This window comes from Ctenocephalides felis, unplaced genomic scaffold (assembly GCF_003426905.1).
Source record: "Ctenocephalides felis isolate EL2017-DRISC unplaced genomic scaffold, ASM342690v1 CF-g0.4_SCAFFOLD_00845, whole genome shotgun sequence".
In the NCBI taxonomy this organism is placed as follows: Eukaryota; Metazoa; Arthropoda; class Insecta; order Siphonaptera; family Pulicidae; genus Ctenocephalides; species Ctenocephalides felis.
This window is the reverse complement of record NW_020536999.1, coordinates 48,975,575-48,996,691: the sequence shown is the minus strand read 5'-3', so window position 1 is coordinate 48,996,691 and position 21,117 is coordinate 48,975,575. Positions and strand designations below refer to the sequence as shown.

Sequence of the window (21,117 nt, the reverse complement as noted above, 5' to 3'; positions counted from 1 at the left end):
TCAGTTGTACCTACTACACGTCTTGTAATTACATTTAACTAAACTACTAATTTTACTATAATTTCAAATTCTTTATAATCTTCAATTAAATCAATTACAAAATGTTTCATTGGGGTGTGAGTCCAGCAATTGATTTTCTGGACGTCGGTGTCGGTAAGGATTTGGATGAAATTAATGTCATGTTGGTCGGACAAACTGATTGCCGGCATATAATAAAAACATTGGCTCATAAATATCGTCATGATAATAAAAAAGTGAACTTCTACGTCGTTGAGAATTGTATGGAAATGATTGCTAGACAAATGGTGATGAGTTTAATAATGCTAGAACCCCTGGAAGACATTGGACTGCAGAATAAAACCTTGATGTTTATGGAGTTTTATGGTAACACGTTGATGAGACCTGCAACTACAAAATACATATCTAATAAATCGTATCATTTACGAAATTTGGTATCAGATAGCAAGCAGATGCTAGAAGATATACCCATGTTTGATCTGTCTTCATTGAAGTACAAACAACGTGACTACTTGGATACCTTGTTCAAATTTTGGAGCAGCCCTAATAAAGATTTTGACATTGTTAAGATTTGGAACAATAATGTTAGACGAATGACAAAAACTCGGTATGATTATAGGAATGGTGTTTTTGATTGGGATTATAATATGCGTATAAAATCTGATACGGATATCACAAGCATATGTGCCCAGGAATATAAATACTTCAGAGACACAGGAATCGCTTTTACGCGTTTAGATTGTGAATATTTCGATGCCAATTTAAGTTTGGCAGCAGGAATTATCCAAGATGGAGACAGAATGCTCATCAGTGGATTTCTTGGAGATATAGTAACTGGTCCTTACATAACTTACGGTTTGGATTGTGAAGACAAGGATATGATGATAATAGCAAATCGTGCCAACGCTAAAAGAGTTACAGATATTATAGAGCGTAATATAACACGATATTTCCACGAAATTGCTACAGGTACTCCATATGTCCACCAAAAAATTTTGGAAGAAGACAAATACTGCAGTGGATCAGCTATATATCTTCTACCCGATGCCAGACAAGGCCGATGTATTACTAAAACTTACGACCATTCTCCTTGGAAATCTTTACTTACTAATCACAAGGACAAAATATATTTTGCAGGAATAGAACTTTTAAAAGAAATGCCTAATAATGTGAATAAACATGAATTTTTTGATGCTCTATTTGTGGGTCATCAAATGTTCAGATATATAACTAGTGATGTTTTGAAATTGTGCAAAAATGGTGCTGAAATATTTTTTGAAACTAGAGCTGCTGCTTATTTATTTACAAAGGAAAATATGAAAACGTTTGGGACAGAAATCAAAGAATTTGCTGAAACAAATAGTCTTGTTCCATGTAAAGAATTTGATCCAATCAAAGATTTTGTTAGTAACTTTGTAAAATAGCTAGTAGAATTGTTGTTTATGTATAATTTATTGTTCAATAAATACTTCCAGTAACTGATTAAGTCATTATACTATATTGTTTTTATTCAGTTGTTTAGTTGGATAGTTGAGTCATTTGTAAAAATAATTAATTTATATAATGAAGATCCACCATCTTAATATTTTTCTTAACTTTAATATTTTTCATACTTACATGTATACACATGTAGTATGAAATGTAAATGACATACGTCATTTTGTAGACATATCTGTAAACTAAGCTTTATATTTCAAATTTAATAAAATATTATAATTAACTTCCCGTAGGGTAAGTTATAGTAATCGTCCAAAAATCGGAATCAAAAATTTTTACATTTCTCGACGTTTTGAAGGTTTCTGAACATTTTGGCATACCTCAGAAAAAATGGATGTGTGTGTGTGTGTGTGTGTGTGTGTTTTGTATGTCCGCGTTTTTTCGTCCACGTTTTCGGGCGCACGGATCAACCGATTTGAATGGTTTAAAAAACATTCGATTCCTATTGATAGGGAGATGTGCTGATTAGTTTTTGGCAAAGGCAGGTCCAGCCGTTACGGAGATATGGAGCAAAGAGTGCAAAAAATAGGAAGCGAGTTTTTGAGAGAACGGATCAACCGATTTGAATGGTTTAAAAAACATTCGATTCCTATTGATAGGGAGATGTGCTGATTAGTTTTTGGCAAAGGTAGGCCCAGAGGTTTCGGAGATACAGAGCTAAACTTAAAAAAAATGGCTGTTTTTGAGAGAACTAAGCGTCCGATTTAAATGATTCAAAGAACTTTCTGCTTTTTTCAACAAAATAATTGATTTTGGAAAAAAAAAATGTTGTTTCTAATTTTTTTTTCAAAAAAATTTTTTTGTAATTTTGGATTAAAAATTAAAAAAATCACCCAAGCTAAACACAGTCTAAACGCCACTCTGGTACAAATGTTTACCCAAGTGCGTTTAGACTGTTTGCGTACTGGAGCACTTTTCCAATTTTGTGAAAAATATTGAAAAATGTGAAAATGCCGCCAAGCTGAGCACAGTATAAGTGAAAATGTCGCACAGAATTATTTGCAAATGCGTTTAGACTGTGACTATTAGTTTTTCAATTTTGTGTAAATTTGGCAACTATTTTTTTTTGGAATTTGATTCGAAATGAAATGACGATTGTTAATGTTCTCGTGATGATAAATTGATTTATTTATAATTAACTTTCCATAGGGTAAGTAATCGCAAAAAAATCGAAAATAAAATTTTTTATATATCTTCACGTTTCAGAGGTTTCAGAATATGTTGGCATACCTTGGAGAAAATTGATGTATGTGTGTGTGTGTGTGTGTGTGCGTGCATGTGTGTGTGTTCGGATACAAATTTTCGTCGACGATTTCGGGAACACGGATGAAGCAATTTGAATAATTCAAAAAACATTCTAGCCGTTCCGAAGATATGGGGCAAAAAGGGCCAAAAACCGTAACTCAGTTTTTAAGAGAACGGAGCGTCCGATTTAAATAATTCAAAAAACATTTTACTTGTATTAACAAGATGAAGATTTGATCAAATTTTCATGAAGATAGGTCTAGCGGTTTCGGAGATCTAGTAAAAAAACTAAAAAAAAATAACATTTGGCGGTCAACAATAATCATTAGACATTAGACATATGCATATCAAATTATCAGATATTTTATTGAGATTTTAACAATAAGTATAAGTTTTGTTTACATTCCTATGGGTTCCGTACCATTGTTTTTCCGTTAGACAGCGACGCGGCGCTTACGCGCTTTATATTTTGTCTCTATGCAGTTAAAGCAGTACGATTGCTTTGAAAATAAGTTCAGATTTTTTTTTTAAAAAATTTTTTTTTTCAAAAAAAAAGTAATTTTTTGTCCAATTTAAAATTTCTAAAAAATCTTATTTTTTCGAAGTAAAATTTTTTCAAAAATGTTAATCGTTTTTAAAAAAATAATAATTTTTGGCACGGGAAGTTCCAGCAATTTGCCTTAAGGCACGATGCCTTAATTTTTTTATTATATTATATGTAATTTTTCTTGTAAATAATTGTCATAAAATTGGCACATTATTAGAAGTTCACGTAAAAAATGGTTTTATATTTGTTAATTTCTCCGGAGTATATATCATACAGATTATTGTTTTACATTTTTTTAAAAAATCTTTTACAATGATTTTATCAAGGTTTTAAAAAACTCGTGTTTTGTTCTGTATAAGCCTTGTTTCAGATCCTTTTATTAACAGAAAACTCTTCACTTTTCCATTGTTCTGCATTCAGTATTGTTTTGTGTTGTAAGAGATCTATTGTATTTGTACTTCAGATGGACTAATTTCTTTGTTGGTTTTCGAAAAAAGTAATCTAAAATCTATTTTTGGACGTATTTGAAGTTGGAATAAATATTTACAATATTTAATAGAAATATCGTACTTCAGTTAATAAAGTGATGATATATGGAATAATCTTGCAATACATGCTTAATGAACATATCATGTTGAATAAATAACTCTGGAATGTTTTTTTTGAAAATTTGAAAATTAAATCTACATTTAATTCCATCTACTAAACTCACATTTAATTCCATCTACTTACTCAACAATTATAACACTCTGCCATTATTCTAATTTTCTTTGCAGAAAATAATTTATAATGATTTATTAATGATTCAAATAATTAATATAAATTATTATTTGCAAACTAAAATATTCGAAAAATGGCCATATTACAGTTGTTGAGTGAGTAGATGGAATTAAATGTGAGTTTAGCAGATGGAATTAATTGTGGATTTGAAAACAACTATTTCACATGCCAAATTTAAACTTTTTCATTTTATTTCAGTTCCTTACTGAAATTTACAAATCTACATTCAGAATTTTTCAATATCAATACTCAATTGAGTCATAGACAATGACCTCAAAATTCCACTTGTAATGGACATTGTTAAAGGCGGGCAGTCTCAGAAAAAAATTATTGTCATTTTAGTTATAGTTGAATTTTTCACTAAATATAGTTTTACTCGATATTACACTAAATTAATAAATCATTCCATTATTAAATTATGCAATATTACTTAGTTAGAAACGATTCTCAATTAGAGGGACTTGCTCTCAACAGTTCATTACTTTCTCATTGTGAGCCTCACATGAATAAGATTCATGTATAAATTTGTAATATAATCGAGAAAAAACAAGTTTGTTCAATTTGTGAAACAAAGAAGTTCCTACAATTCTTTAGTTTTCATTAAAATTACAGTTTCTTCAGAAAAAAAAACTCAAGTCGTCATAGCTTCCATAAACCAATCCGGCTTCTCCATAGTCAACAGGTGAATATCCTAAAAAAATTTGATTCAAATTTCAGACACAAGTTTCTATAGCAATATTATCACTCTATAATGGTTTGTAGTGGATTTATTAAATAATATGTTCATTTTGATGTATCGGTCAAAATATGGTAATTTATTTTAATTTTTATTAATTAAATTAATTATTTTTAATTCTAAACAGATTATGAATTTCCTTGATAATTATAATTTTCTGGCTACATATTGTCTGGAATCAATCGGATTGTAGTTGTATACGAGAATTTGTCATATTTGTCTTCTCAAAACTAGTCTTAGAACTTATAACTTATTTAACTTCTACTTCAAATACTTTAATTTTAAAGACCGATTCTACCGCATAACAGAAAAATGTTATGGCAAAGCCATGTAACGCTAAACTTCCATACATTATGCTATTTAATCATACTGAGTACTGTCAAAATGTCATGTATTTGCTGTGCATTCAGGCGTTTTACACATAAACTGCAACGTCACTCGCATGTTATGAAGCTGAGTCAGAAAGGCCCTGTTATCTAAGATCTTTTTTTTACATTTGCGCGGTTTCTCGTTTAGGTTTTCTATCTGACAATCTGAGAAATACGTCTGATTGCACACCAACCATATGGCTTTTGTCATAATATTTAGTATGGAAAGTTCATCATTATTCATAACATGGCATGCCACAACATTTTTCTGATATGCGGCAGAATCGGTTCCAATTAGACATTTGAAACAAAAACACTTATTTCTCAACTGATTGTGAATGTGGAATTATAATATATAAGTGAAAGAGTCGCTAACAGTTAAGTTACATGGATGGTTCACCAACTGCAAAGCTTGCCACATATAAATGTTCCTGGAGCATATCGATAGTCATTGCAAATGCCAACTTAATCTGACTTGCCAGCTTAATCTTGTAAGAGATTTTATTCAAATTTAACTGGCACATTTGGAAATTAAACTGTGTTTATGTATTATTACCGTGCTTTTCATTAATTCATACATTTTTTAATTGCTCGACCAACAATCGAGTGAGATTCCAAAAACTCTGTGGAAAAGTTTACTTGCCACCAAAGAAAACTTGTGATCGAAGTCGTCTCTTAGAAGCGGAGTTATATCCTTACCAATCCGGCTTTGTCACAGTCAACTGGTTAGTATCTTAAAAAGAAATAGATTCAAATTTCAGACAAAAGCTTCTATAGTAATATTATCACTCTATAATGGTTTTTCAGTGGATTTATTAAGTGATATGATTATTACAATTTATAGGTCAAAATATGGTAGTGTATAACGTCTTGCGCCATACACCACTAATTAATTTCCTTGATAATTATAATCTTCTAGTTGCATATTGTCTATCGACCTCGTTGGCAGTTCTAGTTAGGCGCGCCCTTCGCCCTTGACAATTTCTGTAGATAATCCCCATCGATTTTCCCCAAAGCAATGCAAGGTCGCCAACAGCACGGATTTAGGACGCATTATCAGATATGCCGTTCTATTGTAGGAGCAGATTACTACTGTTTATGATACTCGAGAGCCTTTTCATACAATGCCGTAGAAATATATTAAATAATATTGGATGTTGTCGAGGAGAAAAGCTTGATCCAAGAGGGATTATTAACTCTATTCATTTCACTGATCAAATCAAACATAATCATCCGTTATTAGAAACTGATATCTATCTATATCATGGACAATCTGATATCTTGAATGACTTTTTATTATTCTGATGAAATATAAAGATTATTCAAGATTTTCTATCATTCAATTCTACCACAATATTTATCACATCTTTTAGAGTTATGAGCTTTGTGCAGCCAATTGATAAATTCTTATTTTGTACCTGATTTATCATTTTTTGTAACAAGTTTGCTTTCAAACCAATATTATTATATATTTATTATCAGCAGGTTGAATACTGTTTTTGGGTTTATTAAGTTATTAGGCAATTTTAAATTGCTTCTCTAAAGTTCTAATATTAAAATAAACTTTGAAGCTAAATCAATCATTTCTGGTTTAGCAAGATTTAATAAGTCTTCCATAAGTTATCAAGTGGTGGTATCTGTTTTCACTTAAAATGAAGATCACAAATGGCCTTTGAGTAAAAATGCATCATTCTTGACATTGCAGCATCATATTAAAAATATATCACCAATTTTAGGTAAATTCTAGCAATAAAAATTTATCAAATACCTTAGCATAAAAAATATTACGAACACATTCTTAGCAATTGATATATTATATTATTTTAAGAAATCATTAATCTCTACAATTTACATAATTTGTTAGCTATATAATTTTATATGAATGATAATATAGTAATTTTACTTCAAAAATACTTCTAAAATTGATATAGGTGAAATATAAAACAAAACTCATTTCTTTGTTTTTCCATAATCACAAGCAAGTTATTACAGCAAATTATAATTATATTTAAATCAAATTAGAAACATTGTATCTATTTATTAATACCTTGTAGAGAATAACAATAATCATTATTTCTTAATTTCCTGTGTTACATTGTATATAAAAATATATAATTATTAAAATTTATTAAAATTCTAGAATCATCTAATTTTTCGACTACATCCTATTTTTGGCATTGTCCGCGTTGTTTGGAATCCTCAAACGTAAATGCATTTACCTAAAGTGAATTAAATCTATACAATTACTTTTAATTTTTTATAACATTTAACAGAATAATTTTAGATAATTTTATGTTTATTAACAGAAGCACTTAATTTTAGAATTACATTAAAGTTTTAATACTCTGAGGTAATCTCAGAAAACTTTACAAGTAATCCAAGCAATTTTAAAGTTCATAAATGTTTGCATTAACTTTTTTATATGAAGGTAATAACTTTGTGGATTATGGTTGAATATATTTATCAAGATTCAGAAAATGTGTAAGAAGAAATATATATATATATATATATATATATATATTTATATATATTCTCACCTAAATTTTACATATATTTGGCTAATTAAATTTGTCCTCCTAAGTCAACCTCTGTAGAATTGATTTTACTCTTTTATAAATTGTAGATAAAATTACATAAACTGAATAAAAAAAATTATAAACATTTAATTTAAATAAATAAATTTATACACTTAATGCCATTTTACTTGCCAATATTTTCTTATGCTAATATTATCTTAATTTAACACCTTATAAAACAGTCGAGCGGTTTTTGGCACCATTCTAACTAGTTCAAATATTTTCTAACATAAATCGTTTGTTTGCTTATAATAATAAATTTAATGTTAAAACGAAAATAGCAAGACAGTTTACAAATTCAATGCTAATATTATTATTGTTGGAACTCACTTAAATGAGTCAAATATTTATTTTGGGAAAATATAAATAGTGTTTATTATGGTTCGAGAATTATTTAAGACACGTGCGATAAATTACTAAACTAGATGGATCGAATTCGAAATTTATGTGCCTAATTGATTTACGTTATATATAGAAATAGTTTGAAATATTTTTTTTAGATATAACAGTAAAAATTTAGAAGTCTTAAATAATAATTTTAAAAAAATCGCTATTGTTTAATGTACCAGTAAACCAGTAATTGGATTATTCAAAAATATTGAAAATTTATTTAATAATTCTAAAAAATCACGTTTATTTTTTGTATCAGTAATCAGTTTAAACTAGATTGTTTAAAAAACTGAAATTTAATTTAAATTTCTTTTGAAAGGGGCACGTATCATATCTCCAAAACGTAGAAAATATGTCTATCAATGAAAATTTATTTTATTTAGTTGTGCAAATTTTCCGGTAAATGTAAATATTCGACATAATCAATACAAATTGATTTTCAGCAACTTTTGAAATTGTCATGCAAGAATTTTAAAATTTTGAAATGGTCAAACTTTATTGAATTTGCATCATATAACCACTTGTTGTAGGCCCATAAGTTATTATAGCATGTTTCTTTCTCCAGATTATCATCTCCATCATCATAACTAGTTTCGGCAAAATATTGATAGAGAATCATCCAAATCATCAAAATATTAACAACTAATTACGAAGATACAGCTCAGCTAATTGCCAATTCTAATTGCACGAACGATTCCTAGTATAATTTTCGAACTGTTTTCAAATTTTTAAAATCAGTTTCTCATGGAAACGTGGACATTTTTTTTTGAAGTTTTCTGAAAATGCTTTTCAGATTATCTTGCAAAATCATCCTATTTATTATTTATTTATTTATTTAAAAAATGTTAACTTCACTTGTTTTTGAGATATCGGTAGTGGACCTTTTTACCCGCGGGTCTTTAAGCTCCGGTCTACCCTACTTCTAATTTGTGTCACGGATACTAATATAAAATTTGTACTTAGCATACATTTAAAATTTTAATAGTCACTAAACTATCAAATTACAAAACCCATTAAGACTAACTATTAAGTTAAATTTATTAACAGCGCGAATTCGCTCGAGGCGCACGAAAGCGTAAAGTACCCATATACAAATCGCTTTTCAAATCAAATTAACCGCCTATTCTGATACATTATTATTATTACATATAATTTTGTTTTAAAGCCGCTAGAACAATCTCAATATCACTATCGATATGCCTTTCATAACTCGAAAAGTAATATAAATAAAACATATTCAGTTGGCAGTTATATAACAGCGTCACACTAGATGTGAAATGTTAATTCATGAATATAATAAATAAAAGGCGTGGCGGTTCTTTGTATCTTGTGAAATGCAGTTCTCCTTATGCAATGATCTGCAAAATATATTCTACAATCACATACTAAGGCCGAAGTGATTGGATAATGGATGTATCGAATGGATAATTGTAATTATTAGTTTAGTGTAAAAGATTAATTATTATTAATAACAAATATCATTAACTTTCCGTGGGGTAAGTTATAGTAATCGTAAAAAATCGAACATGAAAATTTTTGCATATCTCTATGTTTTGAAGGTTTGTGAAGTGTGTGTTAATAAATGCATGTCGTATGTATGTAAGTTCGGATACAAATTTCGGTCTACGATTCCGGGAGCAGGGATTAACCGATTTGAATATGGAAAGATGTACTAATTAGGTTTTGCAAAGACAATTCCATCAATTTCGAAGAAATAGAGTAAAAAACCATTTCAGGTGTATAATAATTTTTTTGGGGTCAAATATAGTAGTTTCGGATATAAAAAAAGTTGACAAAAATGTCATATTGCGCTAAATATTTTCAAAGTTTTTTAAATATAAAATTACATTACGGGAAGTTTCAGCAGTTCACATTAAAGCACTGCCACTACCAAAATTGATCACACCAAAATTTAGTGATAGTTCTATAGATGTTGGGTCTATATATAATTTATATTTATAATTAAAAAAACTGAATAACGTGTATATAAGTTTAATTTATAATAACAAAACAAGTATAAAGCATCTCACTGATATAAAGTGTATTTAGGTTAGGTTTAAATTTTCACTCTTACAAGGGTTGATGCACAAGAGGGTGAGATTGCATTTTTCGCATCCCTCGAGCCCACGCAAGTGTTGCACGATGCGCCGTCGCCAACTTGACAGTTTGCGACGTTCTTCACACGCAACGTGTCTATGAAGTTGGTATTGGCGTTTCTAGTTGTTACTCTCACCGCTAGGTGTCAGGAGACGCCATAGTTCTTTATATATGAAGAATATATGCATGATCTTAATTTTCTGAAATAGAGTAAAAAACCATTTCAGGTATATTGACAAAGTGAAAAATGAAATAATTTTTTTGGAGGGAAGATATAGTAGTTTCGGATATAAAAAAAAGTTGACAAAAAATGTCATATTGCGCTAAATTTTTTTAAAGTTTTTTTAAATATAAAATTGCGTTACGGGAAGTTCCAGCAGTTTACCTTAAAGTCCTGCCACTACCAAAATTGATCACACCAAAATTTAGTGATAGTCCTTTATATATGAAGAATATATGCATGATCTTAATTTTCTGAACAAAAATCTTCTTTTTTCAAAAATTATTAACTTCCATAAGTCGGAATTTATGTTTTCATCAAAAAATATAAATTGCTAGTTTTATAGTTCCTCGATGTTTCAACTCGTTCTGAATCATTTGACTCTAAATAAGAGCCAAAAGATCTTTAGACGACTGAAATCATTTCAAAAGTCTCATAACTATTGAATGAAGGGCAAAAGTGTAAACAATGACAAATAGTAAATAAAATAGAAAATTAAGTTAAATAAAGAAATTTTTACAAGGGATAAATTAAATAAATAATTATTCAAATTCTGCTGAGGAATATGTCTGACCAAATACCAGATCAAAGTTATATACATGTGGTTTTTGTGAAAAATGATTAGTTCGTGATACCTGAATAACTTTACACTTCAATTATTTGTTTCATAAGATGTATTTTTAATTTTAAATTAGATTCGACAGTGCTTTTAATAAAATCTTTATAAAAGCTTACACGTGGATGGGGTAAGAAGGACCGACTGGACCTTTACCCTGGCAAAAGTGCAAAAATTGTCAAATAGTAAATATAAATTAAAAAATTAAGAGAAGCAATGTTACAAGAGATATATTAAATAAATAGTTATTCCAACTCTGCTGGGGAATATGTCTGACCAAATACCAGATCAAGGTTATATACATGTGGTCTTTATAAAAAATGATTAGTTAATGATACCCGAATTTTTATAAGTACACTTTATTAAATTATCTCATAAGATGTAATGATAATTTAAGTTAGATTCAACAGTTTTTTTATAAAACCTTTATAAAGGCTTACACGTGGATGGGGTAAAAAGGACTAACTAAACCCTGGCAAAAGTATAAATAATAAAGAATAGTAAATAAAAATGTAAATTTAGTTAAAAAACCTATTTTACAAGAGATAATTAAAAAATAGTTATTACAACTCTACTGATGATTCTTTCTGACTAAATACTAGATCAAGGTTATGTACTGCGTTTTCTCTGTAAAAATGTACCTAAGCAATGTACTATGTAAGGACAGAACTATGTACCTATTTTGTAAAATCCCTTTAAAATTAAAAATATGACATTGTACCTACCGGTTTGCTCCGTGGCAGTCTCATTTTATCCCGCCTGTGGAGTAGAAAGGACCAGGTGACAAATATTTGAAAAACAATAACATATTTTTTACAAAGATAAATTAGCTAAGAGTTTTATACTGAACATAGTCAGATAGTTGTTTGTTTGATATATATTATTTGTTGTGATGTAATTGGTTAGGTTTTTACAATATAATTGCTCAAAGTCAAATTGCACCTTTTTTGCCCGCTTTACCTTATGTAATTTATATTTTTATATTTTTTTTAGTTCTATAAAATAAAAAATGATAAAAATACGTTGTTACGACATATACCTTTTTAAATAGTTTTTAAATCTACAAAAATCTACAAAATAATTTTGTAGTTTTTAAGTCTACAAAAGTTACACATTTTTTTAGTATTTTACAAATTATTTTAGTGCAAATATGAAATATTTTATGAAAGTTATTCAACATGTACTGACTCCATCCCATAAATTATAAATATCAAATGATCGAATCGTTCATGAAGATTTATTTTACCACAAGTCATCAGTTCTTCATGATACAATCAAATAAAAGTGAATGGATATATCGGTTATCCCATGAGCTTGTGGTTTATATTCAATTGCGTACGTTTCATCATTTTGTGGAAATGTTTTTTGGAAAATAAAATAGGTCAAGAATATCATAAATGTGAGTTAAGGATTACTGGAAGTTAAAATTCTACAAAAACTAGTGGTGTGGTTGCGATTTGAAGAAAATTTTTTTAACTTCCCGGATTTCAATCACATATTAAATATAGACTCAATATAATAGTTGTAGTTTGCATGAATGTGATGTCAAATTTTATTAAAAGTCAATATTTGCTACTGAGAAAATTCAAACATTTTGGCACTAACAGGGTTAAAAGAATTTACATGTTACTAAATAGAAATTACAATTATGATAATCCTTATAAATTATAAGGAATTTCTATAGCCCTTCCAAACTGATTGGGTTTTTAATAAATTTTTACTAAATATTGTAAAACCAATACTCATGGTATGTTTAATTTATACATAAATTTAATTACAAAACGTATTTAATTTCATAATTATTCACACACAACTCATCATTGCAGTTATTTTAATCATCTTTTGTTAATTATCAATTAAATCACGCTTTCCATCGAAGCTTTATTAATTTTAATTATTGATTAAGGTGTAAAATTTCGATGCATGTTGATTGAGGTGTTGTATGTATTACGTTTTGTCATAAAATAGTTACAATTTGTAAAAATTTATTTTTATTATAGGATTTTGTAGAAATCTATTGCCTATCTACTATTTGTTAAAGCAACTTGTAATTCAAATTAATATATCGATCTAAACTCATTTTTCAAACTACTTACAATTTACAACCATAAATATTTACTTACTTTATTATCAGTGTTTATAAAATATATAATAAATAGAAATGTAGTTTTTTTCGGACAATTGTTTTATCATTATACTTTTATACGTAATACATAATTTTTGATATACTATTTTTGTAAAAACTCCAGTAATGGTAAATAGTACTGGAGTTTGAAAATCTGCGTAATAGCTTATGGAAATCTTTATTTCTTTTTAAAAAGATAATCAGTGGAAGTAATTTTTCATATTATTACTATTACTTGTCTACAATTTGTCAAGTAATACGAAAAATAGTATTTATTAGCTTCTATTATTGAAACTAATTTTAATAATCTGGAACTAATTATACCAACTTGTAAGAAATATAAAAATTTACTGATAAATATAGTGTAGGACGGTGCACAAAGGTCCAATTTGACTTTGAGCAATTGTGAGCATATTGTGATAACCAAACCGATTATATCACAATCAAAAATTCATATCAAACAAACAACTATCTGACTATGTTCGGTAAAGCTCCTGGTAATTCATCATCGTATAAATGTTTTTTTTTGCTGTTTTTCAAAAAAAAATTATATAGTTCTTTTCATAGGTGCAATGTCTTATTTTTCATTTTAAACGAATTTTACACAATATAAATTTCATGGAGAGAAATATTATTTACAGTGATAACATTGAATATAACATTGATCTCGTTTTCAGTCAAAAATATTCATCGGCAGATTTGGAATAACTATTTATTCAATTTATATCTTGTAAAATTGCATTTTTCAACTTTATTTACTACTTCTTATTGTTTACAGTGTACAGTGTACAGCGAATACATAGCTTTTTAAAAGCTCGTTACTACTAATTTGTAATACATACGTAACATAGCATTACCATTACATTATTGGAGGAGAAGGAGCCAACCTTAGTTAATATGATTACCATATAACAATTTCAAACTACTTCTGATGATCCACAGATGATCCATCAATTAACTGTTGACTGATGCTGTCAATATCAATTGATCCTCCCTAACCCACCGCAAAAGTGTTCGACCTACACTCTGGATGTTACCTTTAATTGATACGTACTACTCGCAGGCAGATGTAGGTGATCGTATGTCGGAGTTTCGAACACGGGTTTAAAACAGGACAAACGAGAGGTGCATATGCATAGTACACACACCTGTCGATTACCTGTCGAGTGCCTGGTTCCCTGGAACTGAGGCAAAAGCCGATAAATCGAATGCCGTCCGCGCCAGTTCCGGCCTAGTTGATTACATTATCGCTGTTACTCGTTACATGAGCAGACGGAATATGGACTATTGGCGAATTTAGATAGATTTATTAATCAGATAATGATAATTGGATATATGGCAGAGATTCATTTGCTTTCATTCCGTTTTACTTGATTCAATACAATTTCTAGTAGGATAAAGCGGGGCTTAAAGGTTCCAGAGCAAAAAGATTTACCACCAACTAAGAATTTTTTAACAACAATATTTGAAAGCAGAGGGAAAAATGAATACTTGGCTATAACCTTGATCCTTACGACGTTTCTATGGGACACAATATAACTATTAGGGTTTGTCGGTTTGAAAAACCGGTTTTAAAAAACGTATTTTTTGGCGAAAATTATGGAATTCGAAAACTGGTTTTCAGTAGAAAAAAGTCGGTTTTCACTGTATAAATGGAAAATGACAAATATAGCCAAATATAAAAGATAGATGAAAGCGTTTTGATTCTTGAAATCATATTGGTCTAATAGCATTTGATATCTTATCAGTCTGCAATGGTTCTCAGAAAGGTTTTGTATATATTAATTTAGATTTTTATATCAGTGTTTATATTAATTTAAATCAGTTTGACTTCTTCTTGAAGAAATAACGTGCTCTACTTAACTTAAAAAAAAAGAGTTTTATACCCTAGAAGCAAATTAAAGAAGAAAACTTGGTCTCAAGTATGAGAATATTTTCCAGTTCTGAAAATTTTGTAAGTAAACAAAGCACACGTCCAAGTAGCAACTCAATAGTCGTTCTCAGTTTTTTGAAATAATATTTTATTAAACAAAAAAACAATTAGTTGTTTAAAATTAATTAATTAAAATTGCTCGAAACAGACAAAACCCGAGTTTAGCTTAATTGTTTTTAAAACTAAAATTTGATATTAATAAGTATGTATCAACATTTATCTAATTTTTTTTTTTAATTTAATGAATGTTTTTTATTTAAAAATGTATTACTTTTATTTATTCGAAAACTTTCCTTTCACTATCATAAAAATATTTTCATTCTTATATGTGAAAATGATGCATGAATAACGATTAATTATTTTCAAAGTTTTTTAATCAAGATAAACTATTATTTTTAAGTTCTTTAAAATTAAAATCATTTTGTTTACTATCTATAAAATTGAACAATAAATAAATTCAGTCAAATACTGTTCTAAAAACACTAAATTTTCGGATAAATTGCAGAATATTTGAGTAAAAATTTATTTTCTATATAAAATTCGAAAACCGGTTAAAACCGTTTTTTTAGTAAAATTAAAATTCGAAAACTGGTGTCGGTTTTTGTATAAACCCTAATAACTATAATATCAGTTTAGTTGTATAAAATTTTCAGCGTGCAAGTTTGATCCACAATTTCTTAAATTTTACCATGTATTGCTTCCGATTAAAAGGTTTCAGTTTTCATCCATAAAGCTTAGAGAAAACGCTTGCTATTATTAACTTAGAGCTTTTAACAAATTTCATCGCGGAACTTCGAAGAAATAACTTTTCCAGCTCATGTTGCTAAGGGAGAACTTACACACTTGGTTAGAGAGATTATAATAAATCGGGAGAGTAATTGAATACATCAAGCATCTGTTGCTTAAATTGTTTCACAATTTCTCATGAAACGAATTATTATAATATCGTATGTCTTATAAGCAAATTATAATAATTGACATGTTTCAGTCGTAGATAAAGACGCTCTAATTATTATTTCAAAATAAAATGTGTTATGTCAACCGAGTATTTTGCATTAAAAACAGTACAAAACTCCTGATGTAATGACTTTATTGAAAATTAATTGAAATTATTTTTTTAAAAAATATGTATCTCTAAAAACTGTATAAAACTCATCTAATGCACTGACTTTGCGAAAATCAACTGAAATTATTTTTTAAAAAAATATGAATTTAATGCAAAGTATTAACACACTTGATTTTATCCTAGTATCAAATAGGACTGATAATTGGTCCACTTCGTAACTTTGTCAATATTCAACGTATATATCTATTCGAGAAATAAGATTATAAAATTAATTTCAAACAACAAAATTTCCAATTTAATCTTTGTGGTTTAAAGTAACATTATTCATATTAGTTATTATTTATTAAAATACTTCAATGCTTCATTTTCTGCGTTTCATACCAACTGACAACTAAGTATCGGGAATTGTTTCATAAAACACAAAATAATTGTTGAATCATATATTTTTATTTTGGTCACCTTTATAATGGTTTTTATTCAAAGTAATAAACACATGCCAACAATAAATCCAATCATCAAAGCACTTTTTAAAGGCCATTAAAAGGATCTCCTCCAGCTCCTTCGGCGAGTTTTTCTTTATTGGTATCTGCCGACCCAAAGCGGTGTATGACAACTGGCAATTTAAATTTTTTGAAAAAAAAAAATCATTTACAGACGAATAGATCTGGTGAATGGACAGTTGTTTCATGATATTTCATGAGTTTTTGGTGAAAAAAAGTATTTACAATATGGGCCTTATGCAAAGAAAGTTCAACACTAGTGGAACATGTCGAAGAGCAAATGCCCAATTTGGTGGTAAAATTAATTCGCTTAAAATTAATTCCTTTGCTCCTGAATGGCGGGTTTCCAGCACCAGTTTTTTGGTTTAGGTGACTTTTGCATTCATTGAAAATGTTGATGGACGTTAAAATCATCCACGACTTCTCACCTTTCTGCCAATGTCTTTGACCAATCATAAGTCAGGATTTTTGATGAAGGACACTTACCATAGGCTTTATGTACAATATTCAGTAATCTGACGTTCAAAATTGAATTGAATCTGATATTCAAAATACAAAAATTTTGGACAAACCTTTGTTCGATAATTTGGTTTAATGCAAATAACAAAATTATTAGCAGATGACGATCAAACTTTGTACTAATATTCAGGACAGTTGTGCCAAGAGTTTAGGAATAAAAAATTTGATATATGCACTGCAGTGTCTTCCTTAAATGAACAAATCCTGGTGTTTAGTTAACAGTATATATTTTGTCAAATTCAGTCGTATTTTCTTCAATAAAGTGTATATTTTGGTATATATTCTTTGCATATCTATACATTTTACACAAATGATCTTCTCTCATTACCAATTTCTGAAAAAATTGCAGTATTCAGATTTCAGATTTAGTCATTTTTGGAAGTAAAATTTATCCGATTTTTAGATTTCAAACTTACCAGTTTCTGAAAAAAATTTTTATGTAATTTTTAGATACCAGGCTATTCAAATTCTACAGATAAAACTGCTTAATTACGAAGTATGATAAACTTGAAGCACTATCAAATATGTTTACACATTTCATATATTATCTGTAAAATTGTTATTAACAAGGGCCGACAGATGGAAAAGCTGACTCTACCTCCATCAAAATCTTCAGATTCCAATGACTTTCTGTAATTTACTCGCTATCTACTATCTGCATATAAATTAAATTACATGTATCAATTATCAATTTCCTTCCAGCTTTGACCATATCTGATCTGTATTACTTAATTTATACTTGTCTCAATAAAATAGTTAAATTATATCAGCTTTATGGGTGGCACGGTGATATTAATTTGTCTCTTGGCGGATGTGGACAGTTCCCATGCATTTAAGTTCAACCTATAATTATAAAACAGTCGTTTATATAAATCAAGTCAGTGACAGAATTTGAATTTAAAAGGTATTGCCATACATATTTACTACTCGTAAATACTTTTTTATGGTCTTAAATGTAGAAATTCTCTTCAATAATTTTACGACTATATCTACTAGTAATTAAACGTGTTTTGTTCTCATGATTAAATAGTATAGATTGAATCAATTATTTATTTATATTTATTGTTAAATATTTCTAAGTATTGTAGTTAAGTTCCATATTATAAGAATTAGAATTATGCAATAGGTCACAAATTATTGACTTTAAATTGAAAATTTCACCGAAAAATTTTCTTTGTGTGAAAAATGCAGGTACTAAATAAATATTAATTTATTCCCATACTAAATATATATTAATTTATTACCCATTTCACCCATGAATTTTCTTTGTATGGATAATGAGCCTGCCAGTACTAAATAAATATTAATTTATTACTATTTTTTAAAGTTAATTGGTAAACTTATAGTATTCATATATTATAGCTTTTGACAAATAATTTATTAATTGATATTGCTTATAATATTGCTAAAAAATCTATGCTCTCTAAAAATATCAGGTTGGCAACTAAGCAAGTGCGAATTTTTGTTAAAAAATCCAAGATTTTTTTTTCATGGGCTAGATTACTTTATTCTATAATGCATTGTCCATTTTAATCAATGACCTTTTAGTAACTTTCAAGCAGCAATGGTTTTATTGGTGAAAAACTGAATCAGGTACAATTTGACACCATCATAATCTTCCAATTGTTTACCATTCGTAGAGTTTTGTAAAATTCGAAACAAAAAGTAATCAAATGGTGCAAAGTCAGGACTATATGGTGTATGTGGAAAAACATCCCAGCCAACAGAGTCAATTTCCAATAATTTTTGCGGATTGTTTAAATTTATATGATGTCAATAATGGTGTAAATCACTACTTTGATTTGTCTTTTGAATTCAAACTGCTTTTCTTCAAGTGCGTTGTTTAATTTTGGTAGTTATTGTGGTGCTATGTAGATATCAGAATTAATGGTGTGGTTGGTTGGTAAAGATAAAAGTAGACAATTTTTTGACATCAAATTCAACTGAATGACCAGACCATTTTTCTTCTCAGAGTAAAAAATCATCTAAACGAAATCTGGACAATCATCTTGGACACTGACGTTTATTCAAGGCTTTATCACCATAAATAGCTCATGACTTTTTGTGATGCATTTTTGCATTTGCAGAAACACAATTTAATTTTCCATTTTCCATCAATGAACTCCAAACAAAATCTACGATATCAATAAAAAAACTTCTTTTTACGGATTGACTTCTGAATTATCTACTAACTAATAACAATTTTGCATTTGGACTTTGTCAGTAAATCTAAAAATTCAATTGAAGCCATCTAAGGGTGAAATCCGCATTAAGTTATTATACCTAATATATCGTTAGCATATACCATTTCTTATAAAATCTTTGTTAGGATGCTATTTGAAATGAAATCATGAAGTTAAAATAGAAGAATACAATGTGACGACTATAACAGCATAAAAAATAACAATGTGAGGCAATAATTTAAAAACAATAACTTGAATATTCTGATTATTTAAAAGACAATATAGAAATTATATGGAAAATTTAATAGAATAATTCAATATCTTTTGGTAGTTATTTCTTAAGTCAGCAACGTTTTTATAATATATCATATGTCTTTATAATATATCTTTTATTACCATCAATCTTTTCTACTAAAACCTTTGTACCCTGCTCTTCGCAATTTGAAAATGTAGATCAGTTTTTTGGAGAAAGGCAATAGAATCAAATTTCAAATAATATATGCAGAAAAGCCTCAACCTTTATCCTAGTAGACAGCATATTGGCTGCCCTTTGATTGATTCTGGTGTATTTTTCGTTCGGAGATTGATTTTATCTGCGATTCGGATCATCTGAAAGGAATTGACGACGCTTTGCGAAGCGACTGATACATCCGCTCATATTTCACAGGTGATATTTACGATGACATTTCGATATAAAGCTATCTATCTGTGATATAACATTCTAATCGAAGACATGTTTATCTGAATTACATACATACTTAAGACTCTTCATAATGTTTCGTTCTTTTTTATAATTTTACATTACGTAGTTGTCTCATTACCTTAAATTCATTTAAATATTTTCTCATTTTAAATTTATTCCTTAATAAATATTAATATTAAATAATATTAATAAATAAGAAAAACTAAATATAAATATATTATATCTCAATACTATTTTTATTTGTAATTCAGTTTCTATTTAATGAATTCTTATAAAAATGGTACTGTTGATAATGATGATAAAAATGATGATGATAGAATTAATGGTTATAGGAATATGGATAATAAGCATAATGTGGATAGAATGATGACGATGGGAATGATAATAAGAGGAATAATGATAATAGGAGTAATGATGACAGCAATAATAATGACGCGAATGACGATGACGGAAATGACGATGACGGAAATGACCATGACGGAAATCACGGTAACGGAAATCACGGTAACGGAAATGATGATGACGCGAATGATGATAATGGGAATGACGATGATAGGAATGTTGATGTTAAGAATGTTGATGATAGGGAATTGATGATACACAAATCATGATGTTAGGAATGATGATGATAAAATGTATAGGATGTAGAAATAATATATTGATGAAACTAAGAATGATAATGATAATAAGAATAATCATATTAACGATATTAATTATTAATTTAATTATAATAATCATCATAAAAACGTTTATTTTTATTGTTTATATCCAAGTGTGAAATTTAAATATTAGATTTTTTCTTTTGAAATTGATGCATTTACATTTTGTTTTCTCAATAACTTCTTTTCATATGCTTGAGCAAATATTACTAATTCACTATTATTTATTTGTTATTAAGTTCTGTATATAGTCATGTTTATATTAATTGTTTCCATGCAAATATAAAATTGAATATCTAATAAATTTTTTTTCCAGAATATAATTTTCCTATTAATATT

General features: G+C 28.3%; 1 protein-coding gene across 1 annotated transcript; it reads left to right on the top strand.

The window, feature by feature from the left end:
* The first annotated feature begins 101 nt into the window (after positions 1–101).
* LOC113384767 (dynein assembly factor 3, axonemal-like) lies at positions 102–20,730 on the top strand. The gene is made up of 2 exons (XM_026622528.1): positions 102–1,421; positions 20,482–20,730. The coding sequence occupies exons 1-2, from the start codon at positions 102–104 to the stop codon at positions 20,728–20,730; spliced, it is 1,569 nt and encodes a 522-aa protein (XP_026478313.1).
* Positions 20,731–21,117: the final 387 nt, after the last annotated feature.